The sequence below is a fragment of the Rutilus rutilus genome (genome assembly GCF_951802725.1).
Source record: "Rutilus rutilus genome assembly, chromosome: 22".
NCBI classification, from domain to species: Eukaryota; Metazoa; Chordata; class Actinopteri; order Cypriniformes; family Leuciscidae; genus Rutilus; species Rutilus rutilus.
In genome coordinates, this window is record NC_140227.1 from 21155343 (window position 1) to 21176419 (window position 21077).

General features: G+C 42.1%; 1 protein-coding gene across 2 annotated transcripts in view; it reads right to left on the bottom strand.

Annotated features, from left to right (window-relative positions):
• Nucleotides 1-21077, bottom strand: part of skib (v-ski avian sarcoma viral oncogene homolog b) — a 31093-nt gene extending 10016 nt beyond the window's left edge. The window contains exon 1 of one of the 2 annotated variants that reach the window (XM_084395459.1): nucleotides 19833-21077. In XM_084395459.1, coding sequence (XP_084251585.1) covers nucleotides 19833-20729 — 897 coding nt within the window. In that variant the 5' untranslated portion in view covers nucleotides 20730-21077. The remainder of the gene's footprint in view (nucleotides 1-19832) is intronic. The other variant, XM_084395460.1, reaches the window with a different exon arrangement.

Here is a 21077-nt window from a genome sequence, read left to right on the forward strand (position 1 = left end):
CACAAGGGGCTTGAATAATAAGGAGAGCCATAATATCACAGATATTAGAAGAGCTTGAAGAAGGCCACAAGCCCTGCCTAAACCAACACTAAGTGAAAGGGTGATATTCCCGCCCTTTCTATCTGCAGTTTCTAGTTGTCCCTGTGCGCAGAGGGTGGAATGGCTGGCTGGCTTTGGCTCTCGTGCCTGTGTGATTGACTGAGCAGATGGGGCTTTAGTTCCTCCAGTTAGAGCGTGGACTTCTGTTAGCAGCTGTGTCTCACTGAAGAGCCCCTCCTATCTCCGCTAATAGCTAGCTAAACCTCCTGCCTGATGCAAAGAAATCACAGAAACTGAAGCAAAAACGTTGAGAGTGAGGGTAAATTAAGATAAGGAGACTGTCAGAGCTGGTGCACGTACTGGTGCTAATGCTGCCAACAAACAATACAGTTTGGGATCAGTACGATTTTTTAAGAAATTAATGCTTTTATTCAGCAAGGGGACATTCAATTGATCAAAAGTGACAGTAAAAAACATGTACGTTTAAAAAAATCCAACTTCAAATAAATGCTGTTCTTTTGAACTATTCATCAAATAATCCTGAAAAAATAAATGTTTGATAATAATAAATGTTTCTTTAGCACCAAATCAGCATATTATAATGATTTCTGAAGGATCATGTGACACTAAAGACTGGAGTAATGATACTGAAATTTCAGCTTTGCCATCAAAGGAAGAAATTACATTTTAAAACATTCAAATAATTTAAATCTCAATAATCTATCACAATATTATTGTTTTTACTGTATTTTTAATCAAATATATGCAGATAAGAGATAAAAAAATTAAAAAAAACATCCTGTCCCTTTTCCCCTATATCTCCAAGCCGATTTTTTGTCATTCTCTACAAACTCCAATAAAGCATAAAATCAACAAATAGGCCTTGGAGCTAATGCCGACAACACAAGTTTGAGTCCAGCCTGCAACACGTTAACTGTTTCATGTTCCCCTGTCTCTCCCAATTTCCTGTCATGATCTACAGTCTCTGTCTAATGAAGCAAAAAAGTCCTACAATTTTTTTTTTAAATAATGACCAGAAAAGTCTGAGAAATGTTACATCGGAGAAATATTCGCCACATACATGGAATGCAACCAATGCTTGCGCTCACTTACGTAACGCTTCCAGTCAGCGATCAATCAGTCATGACAGTTAAATAGGACAGGACACACATGATATGTATTTTGTCAGGGAGCTGCTTCGGTATGTCAGACACTGAATATACAATCACTCCCTTCGACAGCAACACCTAACCTCACACACCCAGGCACTTCAGAATACTGCTGCTGCTGGAAGAACACGTGAAAGCTCATACTTTGTTGTGTATGGAGGACTGACGGCAATAACTGTGACTCCTGCACCAAATAAGGTGCGGTGGTGGGTTTATTTGGGAGGATGATGAGGGAGTGAATGCCAAGGGGAGGTCAGAAGGTTTCAGGGTACGGAGAGGCTGCTGAAGTTGTAAAAGCTCCCGCTGAGAATTGGCAGGGTGAAGTTACGGTCAGTGCTTAGGGTCTCAATGATGTCACGGCACCTTCACTGTGTCTGCCCTGGGACAGGGGAGGGGCAGCGTGGTGGCAATTGACTCAAGAGAGGCTATAAATCCATCTGAAATTTACTGCTTCCAACCACATTTCGGCATTCTCAACCCCTGACGCCATCTAAACGCTGGCGATCGACAACACAGAGGTGTTGTAAAGATGGAGCAGACATCTTCCATGCAACTCCAAGAGCTAGCACAATAATGTGCACCCATCCAGGAGGGAGACCATCACTTGACCTTTCATAGCATGTCCATTTGAGACTACGGCTAATCACCGCAAGTAGGCCTACAGTAAATGGAAAACATGGCAGTTTCTGTGAAACGCTCTTAGGGCCCGTGCATTTGCGAGCGAGGCAGAGAGGGGAGTGGGCCCTATAATTAAGGTGTATACGGCCAAGGCTGGGAATGGATTATTTTAGTTTGTTCTGCTTTTTACAGTCACTTTGAAAGCCCAATGTTCCTCCAGCATTTGTCAAAACAAATACAAGTGCGGCAAACTGGAGGTGGGAGTGCTAATGGATGTCGTGGATTGACAGGAAGCATTAGAAACAACAGAAGAGGAAAAACAGAGAATTGCGTGGTAGAAGGAAAAACAAAACAAAATTAGGGGCGAAAAAGAGCTACCCGCCGAGTGCCCAAAACTCCGTAATTGAGCGTTTTTCCAAAGTACAAGACATACAAGGTTAGAATTAGCTATTATTACAGCACCGTGTGAAGAGCTGTCACATCTCTACATGGAAACCCTGCATTTTGGAAAAATCCCTTTTCCATTTTTCCGTGAAGTAGTACAGCTTAATAAAGCAGATGATTACATAAAGAGATTAATAGGGAAACAGAGAGGCTCATTCTTCCATTAAGCAGTAAAGAAGGGCACTCTTTCAGGACAAGAAACCTAATGGTGGAAACAAAAATCCTTCAAATAAAAGCTGGGATACTTGTCTGGTTATAGTCAGTTTTTGATTTGAATGTCTGGTACACAAAAAAATAAGGTTTAAAGGAATAGTTCACCCAAAAATTAAGTAAATTCATATTTACTCACCCCCATGTCATTCCAAACCTGTATGACTTTCTTCTGAGGAACACAAAAGACAATATTTTGAAGATTGTTGGTAACAAAGCCGTTTTGGTGACCACTGAAAACATTTCTGAAAAAATCTTAAACTTTCCAGAAGAAAGTCATATAGGTTTGGAATGACATTAGGGTGAGACCCTAATAATATTAATTTTCATTTTTGGGTGAGCTACCACTTTAACTTTACAAACCGGTCAGAATGAGAAGCATCCCTGCTGAAAACACCAGTTTTGGATTGCATATTAGCTTTGAGATTATGTACCTGGTGGGGACATCAGCATCCTAAACTGGGGACCAGGATCTAAAACCCAACCTCAATAGATTTTTTATTTATTTTTTGCCAGCAGGCATTACATTATTCTGCTCCCTTGATGTGCTTTGTAACTTTGAAAATTTCTGGAAACTTCTTTTTCCTGGACCATTTTCATTTTACAGCGCTCCTCTGAATCTGAAAGGGCCAATGTTTTTCTCCATAGCAACTGCATAACACCTTGAGCTCAGCTCTGACTCAACCAACAGAACACAACAAAATACTGAATTCGCCATCTCCACTCCAGGGTGTTCGCGGACCAGACCCTTTCCCAGCCCTGCTTCTGCGGCTAACATTAGTCTGCCAGTCTTCTGGACACTTGTTAAATGGACCTACACACCTGACATCCATTAAACATGTACTTTTGCTAGCGCTCCGCTCGCATAAATCCTGTGAAGTTGCTTCCTTTTAACCGAGATGTGGCTGTTTTACAGATAATCAGGCTTTTCTGAACTTGTGCCAAAATGTCTGACGGTTTGAGTAGCTTACCAGTGAGTCAGTGCCAGCTCAGATCTAACACAAAAGAGAGACAACGAAGATAAAGGCCAGTGTGTTATATAAATGTCTCCTGAGTCTGCTGTGTGTATGTTCCCGATGTGACACTGCTCTGTGCGTTAATTTGTTCAGTCTGATCTGATCAGCGGGATTAGGGCCCGGTGCTCCTGTTCTGAGCCCTGCCTCAAAAGACGGCCTGGGGTTAGCATGTAATCTCCCAGCACCAATCCACACTGACCTATGTGGCCTTTCCACTAACAGCTGAGGGACATTTGTCTGTCTGTGTCCTCTCATACGTTTGCACCGCATTCTATACCTTATAAGACCATATGCTACAACGTTCACGATACGTGTGCACTGATAGTAAAATTATGTCCGATAATAGATTAATATGAGGTAGTATTACAAATCTATACAATAGAAACGATATATAAATTGAATTAAGAAACATTAAAATTAGTCATTTTAATGGATAATTGTGAAAGTGAATTTAGTTATCACAAAATTACAATGTACAGTATGAAAAATTGGCCTTACAGTGTTATCTAAATGTAAAAATACGGGAAAGAGAATGCACAATTGAATATCCAATTTCGAACAATAACGATAAATAATAATGGTAGCAATGGTAGCAATGGTTTGAGTCTGTGTTGTAAACAATAGATTAAAAATAAGCTTTTATGGTTCCATTTTTTAACATTAGTTAACATCAAATAATAATGAAAAACACTTCTAGTGCATTTATTAATCTTAATTAATGTTGATTATTTACTAATTACAATATGTACTACTACATTATTAAAATCAAAAGCTGTATCTGTTAGCATTATTTAATGATAACATGAACTAACAATTATTAACAAAGAATAATAAGTAACAAACGTTTTGCTCACTGTTCTTTAAATGTTAGTTATTGCATTAATGTTAAGTAATGAGACCTTATTGTAAAGTTTGACACAAAAATGAAGCTTTCATTATTTAAATCATGAACAAACATGATTGTATGTTTGTTTTATTATTGTTTTTTGTTGTATATGTGTAAATGCAAATACTTATCGTAGCAAGAGATTTTCTCCTGGTTATAAATAAAGGTGAAATAAAAAATGAAAATAAAAATAAACGTTTTATTCAGCATTATTAAATTTTAGCTTTTTTTTATTGACAGCCCTAGTAAATCATTTTTCATAATATTTTATGAATACGTAATTGTAATAATTATTATAAAGATCACATTCAATTAAGTTGGTAACACTTTACACTAAGTTTCAATTTGTTAACATTAGCCATTATGAACAATACTTTTAAAAAGCATTTTATTAATCCAGGTTAATGTTTAGTTTATAATTCAAATTAATAATTTTTTAACATTAAGTTGTATAATCAAACATGAATTAACCATAAACACTCGTATATTTATAAATGAACAATAACGGTATTAGTGCATAATCCCAAATGAACTTCAACTAATTGAACTTTATTGCAAAGTGTTCATTCTTAAGTTTGGAAGACTCCTGTTTAAAATGCTAAATTGTGTGCTGCGTTACTGTATAAGGCCATGGTGAACTGGCAGCCAGTAAACACACACACACGTATACCCACCCAGCGAGTCTGAGAGAACGAGAGCACAGGGTGAACAGACACTAGTATGGCAGGGAGGGGAGGCTCTGCTCAGGAACTCAATAATAACTTTCAGCAGTCTAGCCAGGAGGCTAGAGGCCCAGACTGTGGCTGTTCAATCCTCCAGCCCTCCCCCCTCCGCAGCTCTGGGCTCCTCCCTCTGCCCTGGCCTGTGTCTGCTCCACAGGACTAATGCATTTTGCAGACAGCCTAGAGACTTAAAGAGACATAAACCACATTTTTCCTCCCTGAATCACTGCTGTTGATGTAACCACTAACTCAGAACAGAGATCATTATTTCCAGCCGTTTATTCAAAATCTCCCGCTCTCGCTCTCGCTCTCTTTCTTATTACTCTTTTCCTCTCTTGGAACCCGGGAGACCTCGACATGACACGGAAAAGTGAGGGAGAGACGCCCTGAAATATGTTAAGAGCCTCTCAATAAATCTCGGGCCAAATGCTCAAACTGCACCACCCTCCGAGTCCGAACGCTTCTTTGATGTGCAACTCACCAGCCTGGAGAAGCTCTTGTCAAGTGCAATCAGAGGTCCTCGCGTCAAATGCATTTGAAGTCATTATTATGATAATTATAAGAGGCAAATCCAATAGGCATGATCAGACAGCGCTGGTACAGAGCAGATCCAGCTGTTGGGAGTTGGGATGTATACTTCTGCCTGTAAATCAACAGAGATTACATTACTGCTGTCTGCCGGGCAGGGAATAATGATGGATTTGAATGCTAAATGCATCAGTCTGAGAGACAAAAGCTGCGTGCGGGATTCGTAGTGAAGTGGGAAGTGCCGTCTGTCTCCTGCAGACTGCTGGCGCTGTAAATACAGGCAATTTAGTTTCGCATGTGCACTAACATGCTTAAGGTATCGCAACATTTTCAAGGACTGTTTGAGATACAGTAGCTTACAGTAAAGGGATAGTTCACCCAAAAAAAGATATATATTAAATATCATATTTATTTTAACAAATATATTCTTTTGTCTTCTGTAGAAGAAAGAAAGTCATACAGGTTTGGGACAAGTAAACGACTGTATCCTTTTAAAAAAGCCTCTCTGAACCAAGGTCTCACCTGCTTGCAGTAGGCGTCCAAGGATTTGAGCAGATTTAACCGCAAATGTCTAACACAGTGTCTACCATCTGAGATGTGAGACAGCATGGAGCCAGGCGCCCTAGTGAAGTAGAGCAGAATACCACAGCCAGGAAATAATTAAAAATTCAATGGGCTTGAGTGACACAGAAACCTTCAAGGGCGTGCCTGCCAAACACAGTTTTTACTCTTCCACTGTCAGCATTTTTCATCCTCCAAAGAGGATGCTGAAACGAGTGGGGGCCATAAAGAGACTAGAAACTCAACCACGCTGAGATACACTAGATGGAAATTCAGACAGGAAACAAAAACAAGGCCAAGAAGTTGGAAGAAGGTCATTGTGCTTCCGAATGAATTCCGAAAGATCACATTTGTTTTTACGCCCTCTCAGTTTGATTTAGTCTCTCTCTGTTAACTGATATTTATGAGAGCGCATTGTTACTCAAGCTGCAGAAGGTGTTAAAGTTGGTTCAGCCTCTGTGGAGGATATAATTTCTAAAGGAATCTGGACTTGATCAGACCTGAAAAGCCCATTGAGAGTAAGATTATAGGACGGTAGAAAATAAGATAGTGTGAACAAAATTCCACAATTGTTTGTTTTGTTTCCTCACCTGTTTAATTGATGGTAGAGACATAATATACATGAATCTGAATGTTATTTTGAATTGCGACCAAGAAAGTTTTTAATTACTTGTCTTATTATTCTGTTCCGTGCCAGTGGGGCTGTTTGAAGTTTCAGAGTGACTTGATGAGGCACATGATGACGCATATCGACACAAAACTCATTCGTTGACTCACCAGGGTCCAACTTCTCGCCATCTGTGTGAATCACGTCTGCTGTCCTGCCTTGTAAAATTTTCTCCGAGGCCAGACGCATGCAAAAGACGCCCGCATAAAAACCACTTCCCACCATCTAAAGCTCCAAGGTATTTTAAAGGGGAGAAAGGCAATGAACTTCTGACCCGAATAGAGGGCTGTGAAGGAAGCAGAGGAGCTCGGGGGCATCCAGAGTGTCTTGCCATGTCTCACCCTGCAAGGCCATAAACCCCCTAAAACTCCAACTTCCAACACTTTTATGGCTGCCAGATGGCGGGGGAGTCTGTGTGCCCATGGACCCCTTGTCTCTGGACTTGTCTCCAACTCCAGTAAAACCAGTTGACCCCGGTGAACTGACATTCACTCTCTCTCTATCTAGCTATCTTCAAATATCTTTCTGACTATTTATCTGAATATCTATCTATGTCTATCAATATCTATTTGAATATCTGACTAATTGGATTTATCTGAGTGTCTTTTTGAATATCCACTCAACTGAATTTCTGAAAATCCATTTTCATTGCCCACATCCATTTCCAATAGGCTTTCCATCCATCCATCCTCTAGTTTCTTCTAATTCTTTTTTCACTGTACATATCCAGGTCAATGGGAGTTTACAAGTGCAAGAAAAAAAAAGAAAAAAATCAATCAATCAATCAATAGTTTCCTCTGCTAGTTATCAATTCATGAGATTAGCTACCCCCCCAACCCCCTCAAAAAACAACAACTGCCATCAGCCCCACCCTCTTACCTCAGCTGAAATTGCTTGTGTTGTTGTTTATGTCCTGTAATTCAACCTGACCTCCCTACAACCCCGGCCGGGGGCTTCCTGGGCCATTAGGGGTGCTTGGACTGTGGGCTTTTGACGTGATAAAGGTTAATACTCTCCTCATTAAGCTGACAGGGCCGCTGTAAAACAAAGAAGACCGGACCACTCCTTTTCACACCGTCCCAACGACATCAAATGGCATCAGTTGGGTCTGTTTTGAAGCAATGTGTATTAGCTAAAACACCCTGAGGTGACCTCCCGTCTACCTTTAAGACAAATCAGATGTTCAAAGAGCAAAATAAATGGGATAAGTATAAATATTTCTTAGCACGACAACAGAAAGGCCAAATTCTTTCTGATCAAACAGTGTTTTACACAAGCATTTGACCAGTTTAATCAGCAACATCTGACTAAAGGCAACCAAAGAGACTCATTATCCATGCATTTCCATGCATTCTTGAAAATCCCCTTGGGCTTTAATATGCATAAATATGATTACCAACACCATGTGCCCTCAGCCTGCTGATCCCTAATCTTCTTTCTACATTCTTCAACTGTTTGAGCTTAAGTCACTTTCATATTTTTACAGGCTAGCTCTCATTTGGCTTCTCTCTCCACCACGGACAGAAAACTCCATATTCATGAGAAGCTTTAATTGAAAGAAGGGAGGGAGGGGAGTCCTAAATTTGCTTTTTGTGTCAGCCAGCAGGGACAAATGCAGCTTCAGCACATTTTCTTCCTATTCTCTGGTGGAAGAGAAGGAGAGAGAGATAAAAGGAGGAGAGGAAGAAAGAAAAGAGAGATTACAGACACTGGACCGGTGGTGCCAAGAAGAGCGGAAATCATACATAAAGACCAGTCTGAATCTCTGAATCTAAATAAAGACGTGATCCTTCCAAAAGACACCTCTTTGGCCCGTTTTCAGTAAAAATCAGACAGGGAGGTTGTTTGCATTCCAGGAAATGTCTCCCACTTTCTGCATATGCAGCACTTGGTTTCCTTGCTGAATGCAGAACACTTCAGCGGCCACAGCTGTCTCAGGTTTTTGCAGTGAGGCCTTCTGCAAGCAAAACGCGGCCAAGGCTTGTCAGGAATTTCAATGAAAATACAGTGTTATAAATGACCTTGAAAAACTGGTAAAAAAAAAAAAAAAAAACACACGATGAAAACCTACTTTCAACCTCGAAATCCGCACTGGTGGGTTTCTTTCATTTCACATGTCTCTAGAGCCGGGTTTTTTTTTCTGTGGCACGTGTGATTTTTCTGACAAAGATTATGGATGAAGACAACTTATATTTCGGAATAGCCAAGAACAGCCTTGTAAACAGACATTGGTTTATTTATTTATTATTTATATTATTTATCCGAATATCTACACTGAAAAAATTCACATTTCACAGTGAATTTCACAATTAAATACAAAGAAACAGCAAGTAACATTGAATTAAACATGACATTTTTATGTAAAGAGACTGAAATAGTATTTTCTTGTAAAACATCCACCAATAATCTTTTTTTTGTGTGAAAAATGTTTTTGCAGTGCATTTGAATATCTTTAAGCGCTAATCTGGTTTTAAAAAATCTGCACTGCTGGGTTTCTTTCATGAAGCATTTCATTAGCATTCCATATGTCTCAAGGAGGGTTTTTTTTTGTTCTCTGTGGCGCATATATGTGATTTTTGGACAGAGATTTTGGACAAAGACAACTTACATTTCTGAACAGCCAAGAACGGCCTTGTTAACAGACATTGGTAAAACAGCATAAAAAAAATGGAGTCCCACTAAAGTGGCCTGTAACAACCCCTCCTAGCTGTGCATGTCCCTGGCAGTTCCACTCATAAGGTTTCACTTTCCTCATAGGATGAAAATGACCTCAGCACAGTAAAAGCAGACAAGGACTGCTCACCAGATGTGAGCGGAGAAAACGGAGAGGAGGCAGCCAAAAGGGAGTGCAGAAGAAAGAGAGAGTGCGAGGAAGAAAGACAGAGAGAGTGCAAAAAACATTTGCCTGAAGAATTTACTGCCAACCCCAGAGGAGTCCTTTGATTAAGGGTTCAAGTGGAGTTGCAGGGGTTTCTGGGATATCTCAGGAGCACTTATCCAGTGGAGGGGCTGGTTAAGGAAAGAAAGAGAAAGCGACAGCCAGAAAGAATGAGCGCGGAAAAAGAGGAACGCCATGGAGGCTTGGTAGAAGACCAACAGGTTCAGCCTCAAACACGCAGACGCCCCCCACCAACCCCCCTACAAGCAAATGCCAGTGTCATTCCACACCCCTGTGCACCTGCCAGGCACACAAAGGGCCACTTCCTCCCACTGTCTCTGGCCAAGGCCCCTGATCCCATTTAATGCCGCCTGCACCACAACAAAAGGAGATAAATTAGGGGGAAGGCTTGATGATAGGCTGACTAATCCTTTTGGAAAGACTAATTCTATCAGTGGCCAGTACAGTTAGGACCAGCTAAAACGTGCAAATTGAGCAGCACGCGTATCCGCAGATTTGTCAGAGTGAGTGTTCTGCAGAAATGCCTCGATGGCCATTTTACTGCGGTTGTAACTCGCACTTGCATGGTTTGACCCAGACATTCCTTTCCTATCATACCCATCTAGGTTTTTATATGTCCTGCGGTATGCAATTACATAAGACTCCAGACAGAGCTAAACTTGTTTTTGCCAATGAGGGTTCGTAGACAGGCCCTGCAGAGAAAAAAAAACAAAAAAACGGCTAATGACCTATATTATCTGTTTTACATACATTTTATTCGACTGTATTAAATGCTTATTAAATGATAGAACCAGATTACTATATTATATTATATAAATTACGAGCATCAATTTCAACTTTAATTAAAAATAAATAAAAAGTGTACAGAGAAAAGGCCTCTGGATACCTCACATGGCAACTGGTCATGAATCTATCACCTCCCATATGCATACTGAGCGAAACTTTTACAAGCTGACTTCACGTCTACCGCACATCAAAGCTCTGTGCGTCAGTCCAGTCACACCGCAATCTCACATTCCTCACTTCATTCACACTCAACCTTCTCAGCGTTTGCATGCACTCCTCAGAGCTGCCTTCTCCTGAACAATCAAAGCCCCCTATCGTTCCATGGATCAGGTGAGCCGATGACCAGTAGACAGCCTCAGACTCAGAGCAAACCAAGACCGCTATATAGAAGCGAGGCCAATTAAGCTGTTGCTGCCCGAAGGAGCCGCGATTACCCTGCTTATAATGATAAGCCGCAAAGCAGCTTGGATTTTTGTAAGGGGGGGAAGCTAGCTTTCCGTCTTCCTTGACCACGATATAGCTGGTCCCCATTTTAAGACATAGGCCTGATAATAGCTGGGTCATTATGGGATCAGAAGCTCTCTATTTTAGGTTACTCTGCTCTGGCCTGCCCGGGCTCAGGCTGCCCATGTCTGTGGTCACTGGCGCACTATAAATAAAAGCAGACACTGGGTACAGGCACGCTATCACATTGCCCTACAAGCCAGAGAGAGAGAGAGAGGGAGGAAAACTCAAAAAGGACTGAAAATAAGTGTCTTCACTGCAGAGATTTAGTGATATGGAAGTAGAGTGAACTCAAAAAGCAGTACGACAAATTATATTGTAAATAAACAAAATGAATATGGCATAAATGTTGTTATTTGTTTAACCATTCAAATGTTCAGAAGTCATTACTCTAGTCTTCTGTGTCACATGATCATTCTAATATGATCAACTTTTTTTATTATTATCAGTGTTGAAAACAGTTGCGCTGCTTAATATCTTTGGAATATTTATGGAAATATTCAGGATTCTTTGATGTATAACCTTCAAAATAACAGCATTTATTTGAAATCTTTTCATCAATTTAATGCATACTGACCCCAAACCTTTAAACAGTAGGACCGACGGTCAGACAGAACAATATAGATAAAGTTATGGGTTTAGACAGACAGACAGATAGATAGAAAGAACGACAGACAGACAGTATTGGCATCAGTACCAAAATTTCTGCATTTTTAATATCTAGAATATGCCGAGCTGACTGTCCCTCCCCTGTGCCTGCCCCACTCACTGTAGAGACAGAGAGAGAGAGAGAGAGAAAGAAAATGGACAGATTAAAAGGAGAGAAAAAAAAAGCCAAGGCAGAGCACAACTGAGTAATTGAGGGTGACATGTCTGTAACAACACATCAGGCTGTTTGAATAAAGCTCCTTCCTAAGAGAAATGGAGAGAATAGAGAAGCGATGGAACAGATGCTTGGAATTAGAGTAGCCAGTGAGGGGGTGTCATCTGCAAAAAAAGAAAGTGGCAGCAGTTTTGGTCCTGGATAAATAGCCCCACAAAACCTCACTGTGCTGTACAGAGTGAGGAGGCAGCCGTGCTGAATGCGTTTGATATGGGCTCTCGCTCCAGGCCTCGGCGTCGCATTGCTAAAGGCTCCAATAGCAGAAATTTAGTACGTGTTTAACAGCACACCACATTTCATTGTGCTTCGCTAGCATTTAATACCTGATCTCCAGTGCCAAGCAGAAATCTGGCACACACTCAAGCCACTAGGGGAGATGGCTTACAAGAGGTCTGCTTGTTGGTGCCACTGCAAGAACATAAAAAACCCAGTTTCCTTCTCTCTTCTGTATCATTTTTACTAATCTGCTTACAGGGAAATGTAGAGTAACAAGAAAAACATATTCGCGGCTATGTCTTCATGTTGTAAGCATGTGCACTGTCCTCTGCAAAATGGCTTTTTTGTTAAAAATACGAAATGACATTAAAGATAGTTCTAAAAATTACCCTCACCCTCATGTTGTTGCAACTCAGTGAATCACGAATTTGACTGATCCAGTTCTCACGCTCAATTCACTGGTGGCTGCAGTTAACTGCCTATTGTGTGGACAATTATTATCGAGTAACAACTTATACATTTGTGAGAAACAGACCTAATTTTATGGCTTCAGAAGACTAATATTAGCCAATAGTACGAGTCATATGGATCCATACATATGGAGCAAAGGCTCGTTCACACCAAGGACGCTAACTATACCGTTTCAATAATCAATCTAATTCTAGGAGAATAGTGAAGTTCACACCACAGCTATGACGTGAATGACACAGAGAAACGACATCATTGCAATAACTTTCAGAATGAATTTTCCCAGCCATGATAAAAACATTGACAGCCAATCAGAATCCACCCGACTTTGAAAAGCTCAAGCATTTAAAGTGGCAGACGTCATAACTAAAGGTATTAAAAAGAACATCATTGCCCGTTGATGTGGGCGCTCATACAGTTATATTTATAGTTATCAATCTTGATGTAAAAGGGCCATTACACATTGATAGCAACTCTGCATGAGTTTCCGAAGATTAAAACTTTCAGAACACATTCATTGCCACTGCATGAAAAATGAAGACCACATGAGAATCTATTATTTTTGAAGTGAACTGTCCCTTTAAGTACCTGCAGTTCCACTGCATGTATTATGCAGACAATTTGCTGAAGCGTGGAAAAGATACATTTTTAAATGGACGTTTTTTACTGACTAAACATGACATTTCACAGCCTTAGCCTAAGAAAGAAGCAGTACAGACAAGCAATCTGATATTATCTATGAAAACAGAGGAACCTCTCCATCCACAGAACTTTTCATTGAGAACGCCATCTTGCCGAGCGTTCCAGAAGCATTTCTGAAACACCATGTTGTGGTGGACCATCGCAGCGAGTGGAAAATGGAGGCCTTGCCAGCTGTCTGAGGGCAGGAGGAGTGAATCAGCCTTTCTGGAAAAATCTGAATGTGCCTCATAACCCAAAGCCTCAAAACATAGGGAGGGCAAATGCAGGAAAACCTCCATCCTTGCACCACCCAGAGAGCAGGAGAGAGAGAGAGAGAGACAGGCTCACACTTATCCGAACCCGAGAGGCATAGGGAAATGGAGGTTATGGATCAGGTCATCCTGACATCATCATTTCTCCTGCTTTTTTTGCAAGGCTAGGACAGAGCCTTGTATTCCCTAGTAACACAATCACCATGAGAAGGCCTGGATACAAGTGTTGCAGAGACTTGTTTGTGTATGTGTTAAAGAGAGAAAGTGTGTGTGTGTGTGTGTGTGTGTGTGTGTGTGTGTGTGTGTGTGTGTGAGTGAGAGAGAGAGAGAGAGAGAGACAGGCAGAGTGAGCAGTGAGTGAGCGAGCATGAGAGAGCTGGCACGCTCCCCTCAGCCCACCAGCCAGGAAGCATCAAGTTCTTATTTAGCACAGGAAGAGCAGCTTTGCTTAGCAACTACACTGACTCTCCAATCACAGAAGTTTTCTGAATAATGCTGCCTGGGCGTGGAGCGAGAGCCGTCTGCGTGCCTCTGAGGAGTGAACGAAAGGCCACGGGCTGCTTAAAAACACAAAATCCCTCTTTTTTAAAAGGCCCAGACAGCTCACGTTAAAAAACAAGCTTTTTTCCTTAGCCTAGAAAAGAACCAACTTTCGATTGTGTGGTTTAGAAAACCCAGTTTGCTTATGATTTATTTAAACTGCCACTTTTTATTTTTAAAGGAACCATTCATCTAAAGTGAAAATTCATTATTTACTTACCCATAGGACTTTCATGCTTCCATGGAACACAAAAATCGCAATGATGTGCAAATAAAATAAACGCTAAAAGATGTGAAGCATTATGAATATAGTCCATTCTACTTGTGCACTTCAGTCTTCTGAATTCATACAGAGTTTTGGAACAGACCAAAATCAGACCACACTTAAATTTGAGAACCAGGTCAGTCTAATTCATGAAAGAACTCAAAAGTACAATTTGTTCACAAATTTGACCACTACTTCTCTCATGAACACGCCATGGGGGTCAATGGTGGATATCACGATTTTTAGCGAACTGCAACTCACATTTCTTTCTGTTCTTCACACAAAGGATCTGAACAACTTCAGAAGACATGAAGTATAGTGCAAGAGCTGTATGAGCTAGTTTCAAAGTTACTTTTGTGGTGCTTTTCTGGTCATTATGGAGCTCTGGTAGCCCCATGTTATACTGAAAACAGTGATATTCACTTTAAAACATCAGGATAAAAAAAACAGTGAAAAGACATGAGGGTAAGCAAATAAGGAAAAAGAAGAGATCGGACAGGAAACGATGGGGGGGGGGGGGGCAAGTTTGGGAAACGGATGAATTTGAACTTACTTCACCCACATACGTGTAGCACAGCACAAGTCATGTTCACTTACTAGACAGCTCCAACATGAATTGCCATTATTAATAGTATAAAATGATTTATCTTAAACACATTTTAATTATGCTTGGCTCCATTGATTCTTCCTCATCACCGATGGACAGAGTAGCCAACGTCAATCCATGATGTGGGAAGGCTATGACCAGGCAACAGTGGAAAACGTGCACTTAACAATGCTATTTGAACATTTAGAAATCAACTTCATTTGAGATTCATGAGCTTCTCCTCATGATAGCATTGGGGGTGGTCAGTGGGAGGTTTGTAGGCGAGAGCAACATGCCAGTTTGTCATATGGCACACGCACGCAGACCGAAGCTGCATCATCCCACAGACAGACCCTGAGGAAACATCTTTACCACACAGTCCTTACCCTTCTCCGAGCAGCTCTAACAGAAGTCGACAGCTGTTAGGAAGTAAAGGCACTCAAGTATGCCCCAGAACGCTAGATTCTTTCAGCAGCGGTTTAGTTTGGCGTTTTCAAGCAAAACATAATTTAAAACAATCACTGCAGGCAAGACACAATGCGAGAATAAGCAATGAGTTGTTTGGATTCCTCTGCGTTTCTTTTGGCTGAAATAAAACTGGTGCGTATCTGTAAGTCGAGCACATTCAGATCAGGAATAGACTTTTTCAATATTCCTAATTTGTTCTGGGTGGCCAAGAAATAGCCTAATTGAAATTCAAACCAGATTAAGTAAAAACGCATCCTCCAGCTCATGAGGATGGATCAGGGAGGGAATACAGAGCTGTACAAGGGCATGCATCTAATGAAGAAGAGTGAGAGATAGAACACTAAATTAAAGCTACATTTAATCCATTTCCATAGCAATGAAACTTCATCCGAGTGGACAGTTGTAGATTAGCGGACTTGCAAGGGCCTCAATTAAGGCACTGGGTTTCTTGCACAGTGGCAGCTGTGTACTCCAGGATTTTCCATCTCCAGAGCAGATGGGTTGCCATATTAATAATCATGAAGCTGATGATCGCTATCGACTAAGGGGCCTGATCTGAGAAACTGATCATAAAATAACACCACCATCATTCTGCCATCTGTTTCCACAGACTGGTGGCAGTGCCAGCCTGCGCAACTCTAAACCTCAACCAATGCCGTCATCAGACATCATACAGACTTGCTCACAAAACAGATGCCTGATTTCGTCACATTTGCTGCTAACTACATCCCGATTAATGATCAATATTATAGTGGTACCAAATTAACACTACACCACAGTGGATGAATTTCATGTTGGCAGCAGACACAGACAAAAGCCTACAGACTCAGTGCAACGGGCACCAAAACGAAGCCAGAGACACAATGAGCTTGAGTAACAAAGATGTCGGGAACAAAAGAGGCGGCAGGTCTTCACCCCAGCATCAGCCAGTGGAGAGCTCCAGCTGACGCCCTTTAAACAAGAGGTCACCCGGCAGAGAATAGAGGGCACAACCTCTGAGAGCCCCTGACCACCCCCTCACCTCAATCCCTCCAGGGAGGGGATGAGACAGCATCTCTTGGGGACTGTTAAGCCATCAAGCGACCCTTTTAAAATTCAGCCGTTCAGAGAACAGGCGTCCGAAAGTAGATTTTGACTCAGCTAAGTCAAACCCCAGGCACCCAGTGTTGTTTGAGCATCTGATTCCGAGCAGCAGGGGTTGTTTGCGGGCCGCCGTGATGTGGTACAGACTACGTGAGTGTCCTGACTGCGCTGGATGAATAAGTAGCACTCGCAGTGTTTGGGTGGAGGGGGGGTTGGGCAAGCGGATGAAATTGTTGGCAGTCTGGAGGCAGAGCAAGGGGCAGCGCGGCTGGTGGGACGCAGTGCGGGCCGTGACGGCGAGGTCAGCAGACAGATGGGAATGGAAATGAGTAGGACGTGCGCTCATTTTAATCTTTTCCCCACAGCTGATCCAGGCATTATAAATGCAAACTCGCACGCACATGTCGACCTCTATCCCCCAGGCGTGCGCATTTATTACGGCCGTGGCCACCTTGGGTCGGACACTCAGTTGATTGGTTTGGTCTCAGGTTGGGAGTCATCTGTAATTTGATAAAGTGAGAGAGCAGAACAAAAGAGAGTTTGATATCCCCCCCCACATTTAAAGCTCTGCGGCCCCTCTGCGTCCAATTTATTGCACAATACTATTCTCACTGGAGCCTTACTTCATTTCTGGCAGGACAATGCACATGCACTTGAAATATGTGGTTTAAGGGAAAGTTGAAACTCCAAATAAAACAACACAACACAACCATTATGTGCTGTATCGATCTGTTTAAAAATGGAGCAAAACACCAATTCAGTCTCACGACTATTAAAATAATATAATACTAAAATATAAAGAGAATTATACAAATATTAATATAATACATTTAAATAAGCTATAATACTTTTTTTTTTATTAAGATTAATAAATTAAATAGCATAACATTTGGCAAACTGATGAGAAAAAAAAAAAAGCACAAAATCCATTTCACAACTAAATTATGTAATTTTTTTAATAAAAACAATAATAATAACTAAAAAGTTATAATAAAAACATTTGAAAAAATTAAGAATTTTTTTCAAGAGGATAACAATGGGTAAATTGATGAAGTTTTATGTAAATCCATGAAAATTGGGGGGTGGGGGGGATTAACACCAACGCAAATGGTAATTCGATGTGATGTTTTGCTACCGATTTATTTGCAATGTATTTTTCTGTCTTTTATCAAACAACCATCTGTCCAGTTGGAGATCCAAGGGCCACGCGATTGGCCGGACTGTCTGAAAGGAGAGGGGGTGGGATTGTTGGTTGACTTGCTTTGGACAGAGGTCACATGTCACGGTCCTTTGACGGCACGTCAAGGCCCTGGTGGACGGGGGCGACAGATTCTTAATGAGAACTCGCCACCCTCTCCCAGCTATATCCCCCATTATGTCAGCCAGACCAGACAAAGTCTGGATGCTGTTTTAAATGAATTCAGTTCTGAGATATTCCACTCTGATTTCCCTCAGATAAAAAAAATTAAGCAAACTCGGTGTACTCTGTACTGCTGTGAACAATTTTATTACATAAATGACTCAAAAACCTTATAACCATGGCGACCAGCCTCTCATCAAAGTAATATTTGGAAACAGTAATTCTAGTAACTAGAAACAATAACTCTGCAAGAGACAGCATGAAGCAAATATTCTCAGCAAGACTGGAAAAGATTTTAAAAGCTAAAGGTTTAATTACAAAATTAAAGAGGGAAAAAGTAATAAAACAGACGTCTCAATTCAGCTGAGGTTAAGTGTAAGGTGGCAAGCTGTTGTTTTTTCATCTTTTTTGTTTTTTCTCCGCAAGCAACCTAGTCCAGTGATGTACAGGTCCACCGGTACACGGCTCCCCACGGACCCCGCCAGCTTGCTAACTGGGACACTTCTGACAGTGAACACCACAGAAACTGCACAAAATCCACCCTTCCATGCATTCAGCTACTGTACTGTTAGGACAGCCCATATAAAATATGCTTAATGTGCAACTTAAACAAATATAAGAGATGCACACAAGAAGGTTCCATCTAATCATCTAACAATAGTTACACAGAAAAGCCAGACTTTCTTTAGCCTAACCAGACGCATCGCACTGCAAACTGCTAACTAGCCCTTCAGCCTCCATGTGACAAATATCAGTCAACACTTTTCCCATAGAGAAGCGATCGTTAAATATACATGATGCTGCATTTCTGAAATGTGCCATGTCTCTCACATTTCCCACAGTGATGAAACTGCATTTGCCACACCATGCATCCCAGGCCAGCTGAAGTGACACCATGGTAACACATACATATATGTGTGTAGACCCATTAGCACGATCACACTCAACAGCTGCTGCGTGGAGAGAGCAGCCAACCCGAGACTCCCGTGCTTTTGTCCGCTCGCCGTATCTCTGACCCTGGAGTGGAGCCCGATCAGACAGTGGGAGACCCAAGGCCAGCGCTGACCCAACACCAACTGCTTTTTAGAGAGTGACCTCAACCCCAACCTGCCCTCCCCCTCACCCCACCAAAAACACACACACACACACACACACAAAACAATGTCCTACACAGCACTCTTACCCTCCTCCTTCACCTCGGAGCCCATTACTGGCTTCCCCAAGCCTCCCTGTCTATCTCTGGCTCCCACAAAATACATAATTGAGGCTCCATTTATCATATGCAGATGCCCCTGAGTGCATCCAGAAGAAGACGACAAATGGGGGGTGGGGGGAGGTTGGTTTGGGGCAGGACACTGGCGGGCTGTCCACCTTCATTTCAATACGCTCAAAGATAGCATTAGAAGTTGACATTACAGGATTAAAAACATGCAGTGATTCTCAACCGGTCTGTTATGATCTCAAAAAGTAGGGAAATAATGATGCTAAATGCAGCATAAATAGGCTTTAAAAAGGGTGGATGATGAAGTTTGAGCATCAATCAAAAATCCCAAAGAACTAAATGTCAACATGGACAGGTTGTGATATTCAAAAACAAAAGGGCAAAACTAAAAATGACACGGAATACAATAAAAATGGGATGAAACGTGAAGTATGGTTTGCGTTATCCACAGTGTGGGGAAATTGAAGGAAAATATGTTTGACATATTTTTGTTTACTTTGACACAATAAACAGTGAGGTGTAACCAGGTGTGATAGTATGATCAAATAGCGCCCAAGACAAAGAGAAAAATCAATACAAGTGTATGAGAATCAATGAAGTAAAGCGCACATAATACTTTAATGATCACATTCCATTGATCATATTTATCATAAATATTTGGGAGTAAAATATCCATAATTCTGGAGTACTACAGAACAGATTCGGATTTAGGCTACAATAACATCTATTTTGAGCTCACCTTGTAAGAAGTCTTGTGCTTGTTGCCCAGGTCAAATTTTCCCTTTAACTCATTGAGGAGCTGCTGCAGTGTGGTGCTCTCCTCTTTGTCACTATAGTCTTGATCCAAAAGAATATAAGCCCTCCAGTTGGACGAGTCGAAGCCCCAGTGACAGGTTCTGTTCTCCTGCCTTTTATGACTGTGCACCACGAACTTATGGGTCGGGAACATGAGCCTGCAGTCCAAGCACTGTATGCACGCCGCGCTGGGGCTCGAGTAGAGCTCTGGGACGAACAGGCCCTTGCACTTCCCGAAGCATTCGTGATAAACTTTGAAGCTCTTCTCCGTCCGCTCCAGCTCGATGGAGCACGACAACTCTTTGTCGGCGTGCGGGGGGAACGTGCCGCCGTAGATGAGGGCATTGCAAAGGCGCTCGGCGTCCGTCTGAGTGATGAGTCCGCAAGAGGGGGCCGAGAAGGGCAGGATGCCCATAACTTTGAGGATCTCCAGCTGGTCCGCCGTGCACCTGGAGCAGTAGATGTGGAGGTCGTCGCACACCGAGTTGATCTGCTGGAGGGAAAAGTCTCGCAGGACGCTGTTGAGGATCTGCGGCAGGCAGAGGCGCTTCTCGCCGCCCACCACGAAGCACGAAATGGTCTCCCGATCCAGGACCGTCTCGCACCTCTCTGTGGAGCGGTCGGACGGGATGAATAGGGGCCCCGGCATGACCGGGGGCGTCTGCGCCGGGAGGTTCACTATCACCTCGGTGCTCTTGCCGTCCTTCTTGAACAGCATGTCCTGCTGCCACCGAGCCGAGAAGGCTGCCGGACCGCCGAGAGAGATCTTGGAACTCAAGTGAAACTGCTTAAGAGTTTGCTGAAGTCCTGGATGCTGCTGAAAGCTGGAAGGAGCCTCCATGTTTAAACCTGGGCAGTCTAATCACAACAGATTCAATGAATGTGGACGGAAAGAGTCGCAACAGTCCATGTCAGTTCGGAAAGCGTAAAACACCGCCTTGTAATCCATTCAACTGTTTCATGTTCAAATCTTAAGTCGTACCAGAAGGAACCAGAGTTCCGAGCGACGAGAAAATCCTCCCCAAAGTCTAAAGTTTTGATCGAAATGTAATTCTCAATCCGACTATAAAACAGACTCGGTGCAACTCACGCGCAAAATGTGTGCCTTGTGTAAAGCTCGTCGGCGCAGTTGCCTCCGCTTTACTATGAGAGTGTGTGAGTCTCTCTCCCTCTCTCTCTCTCTCTCTCT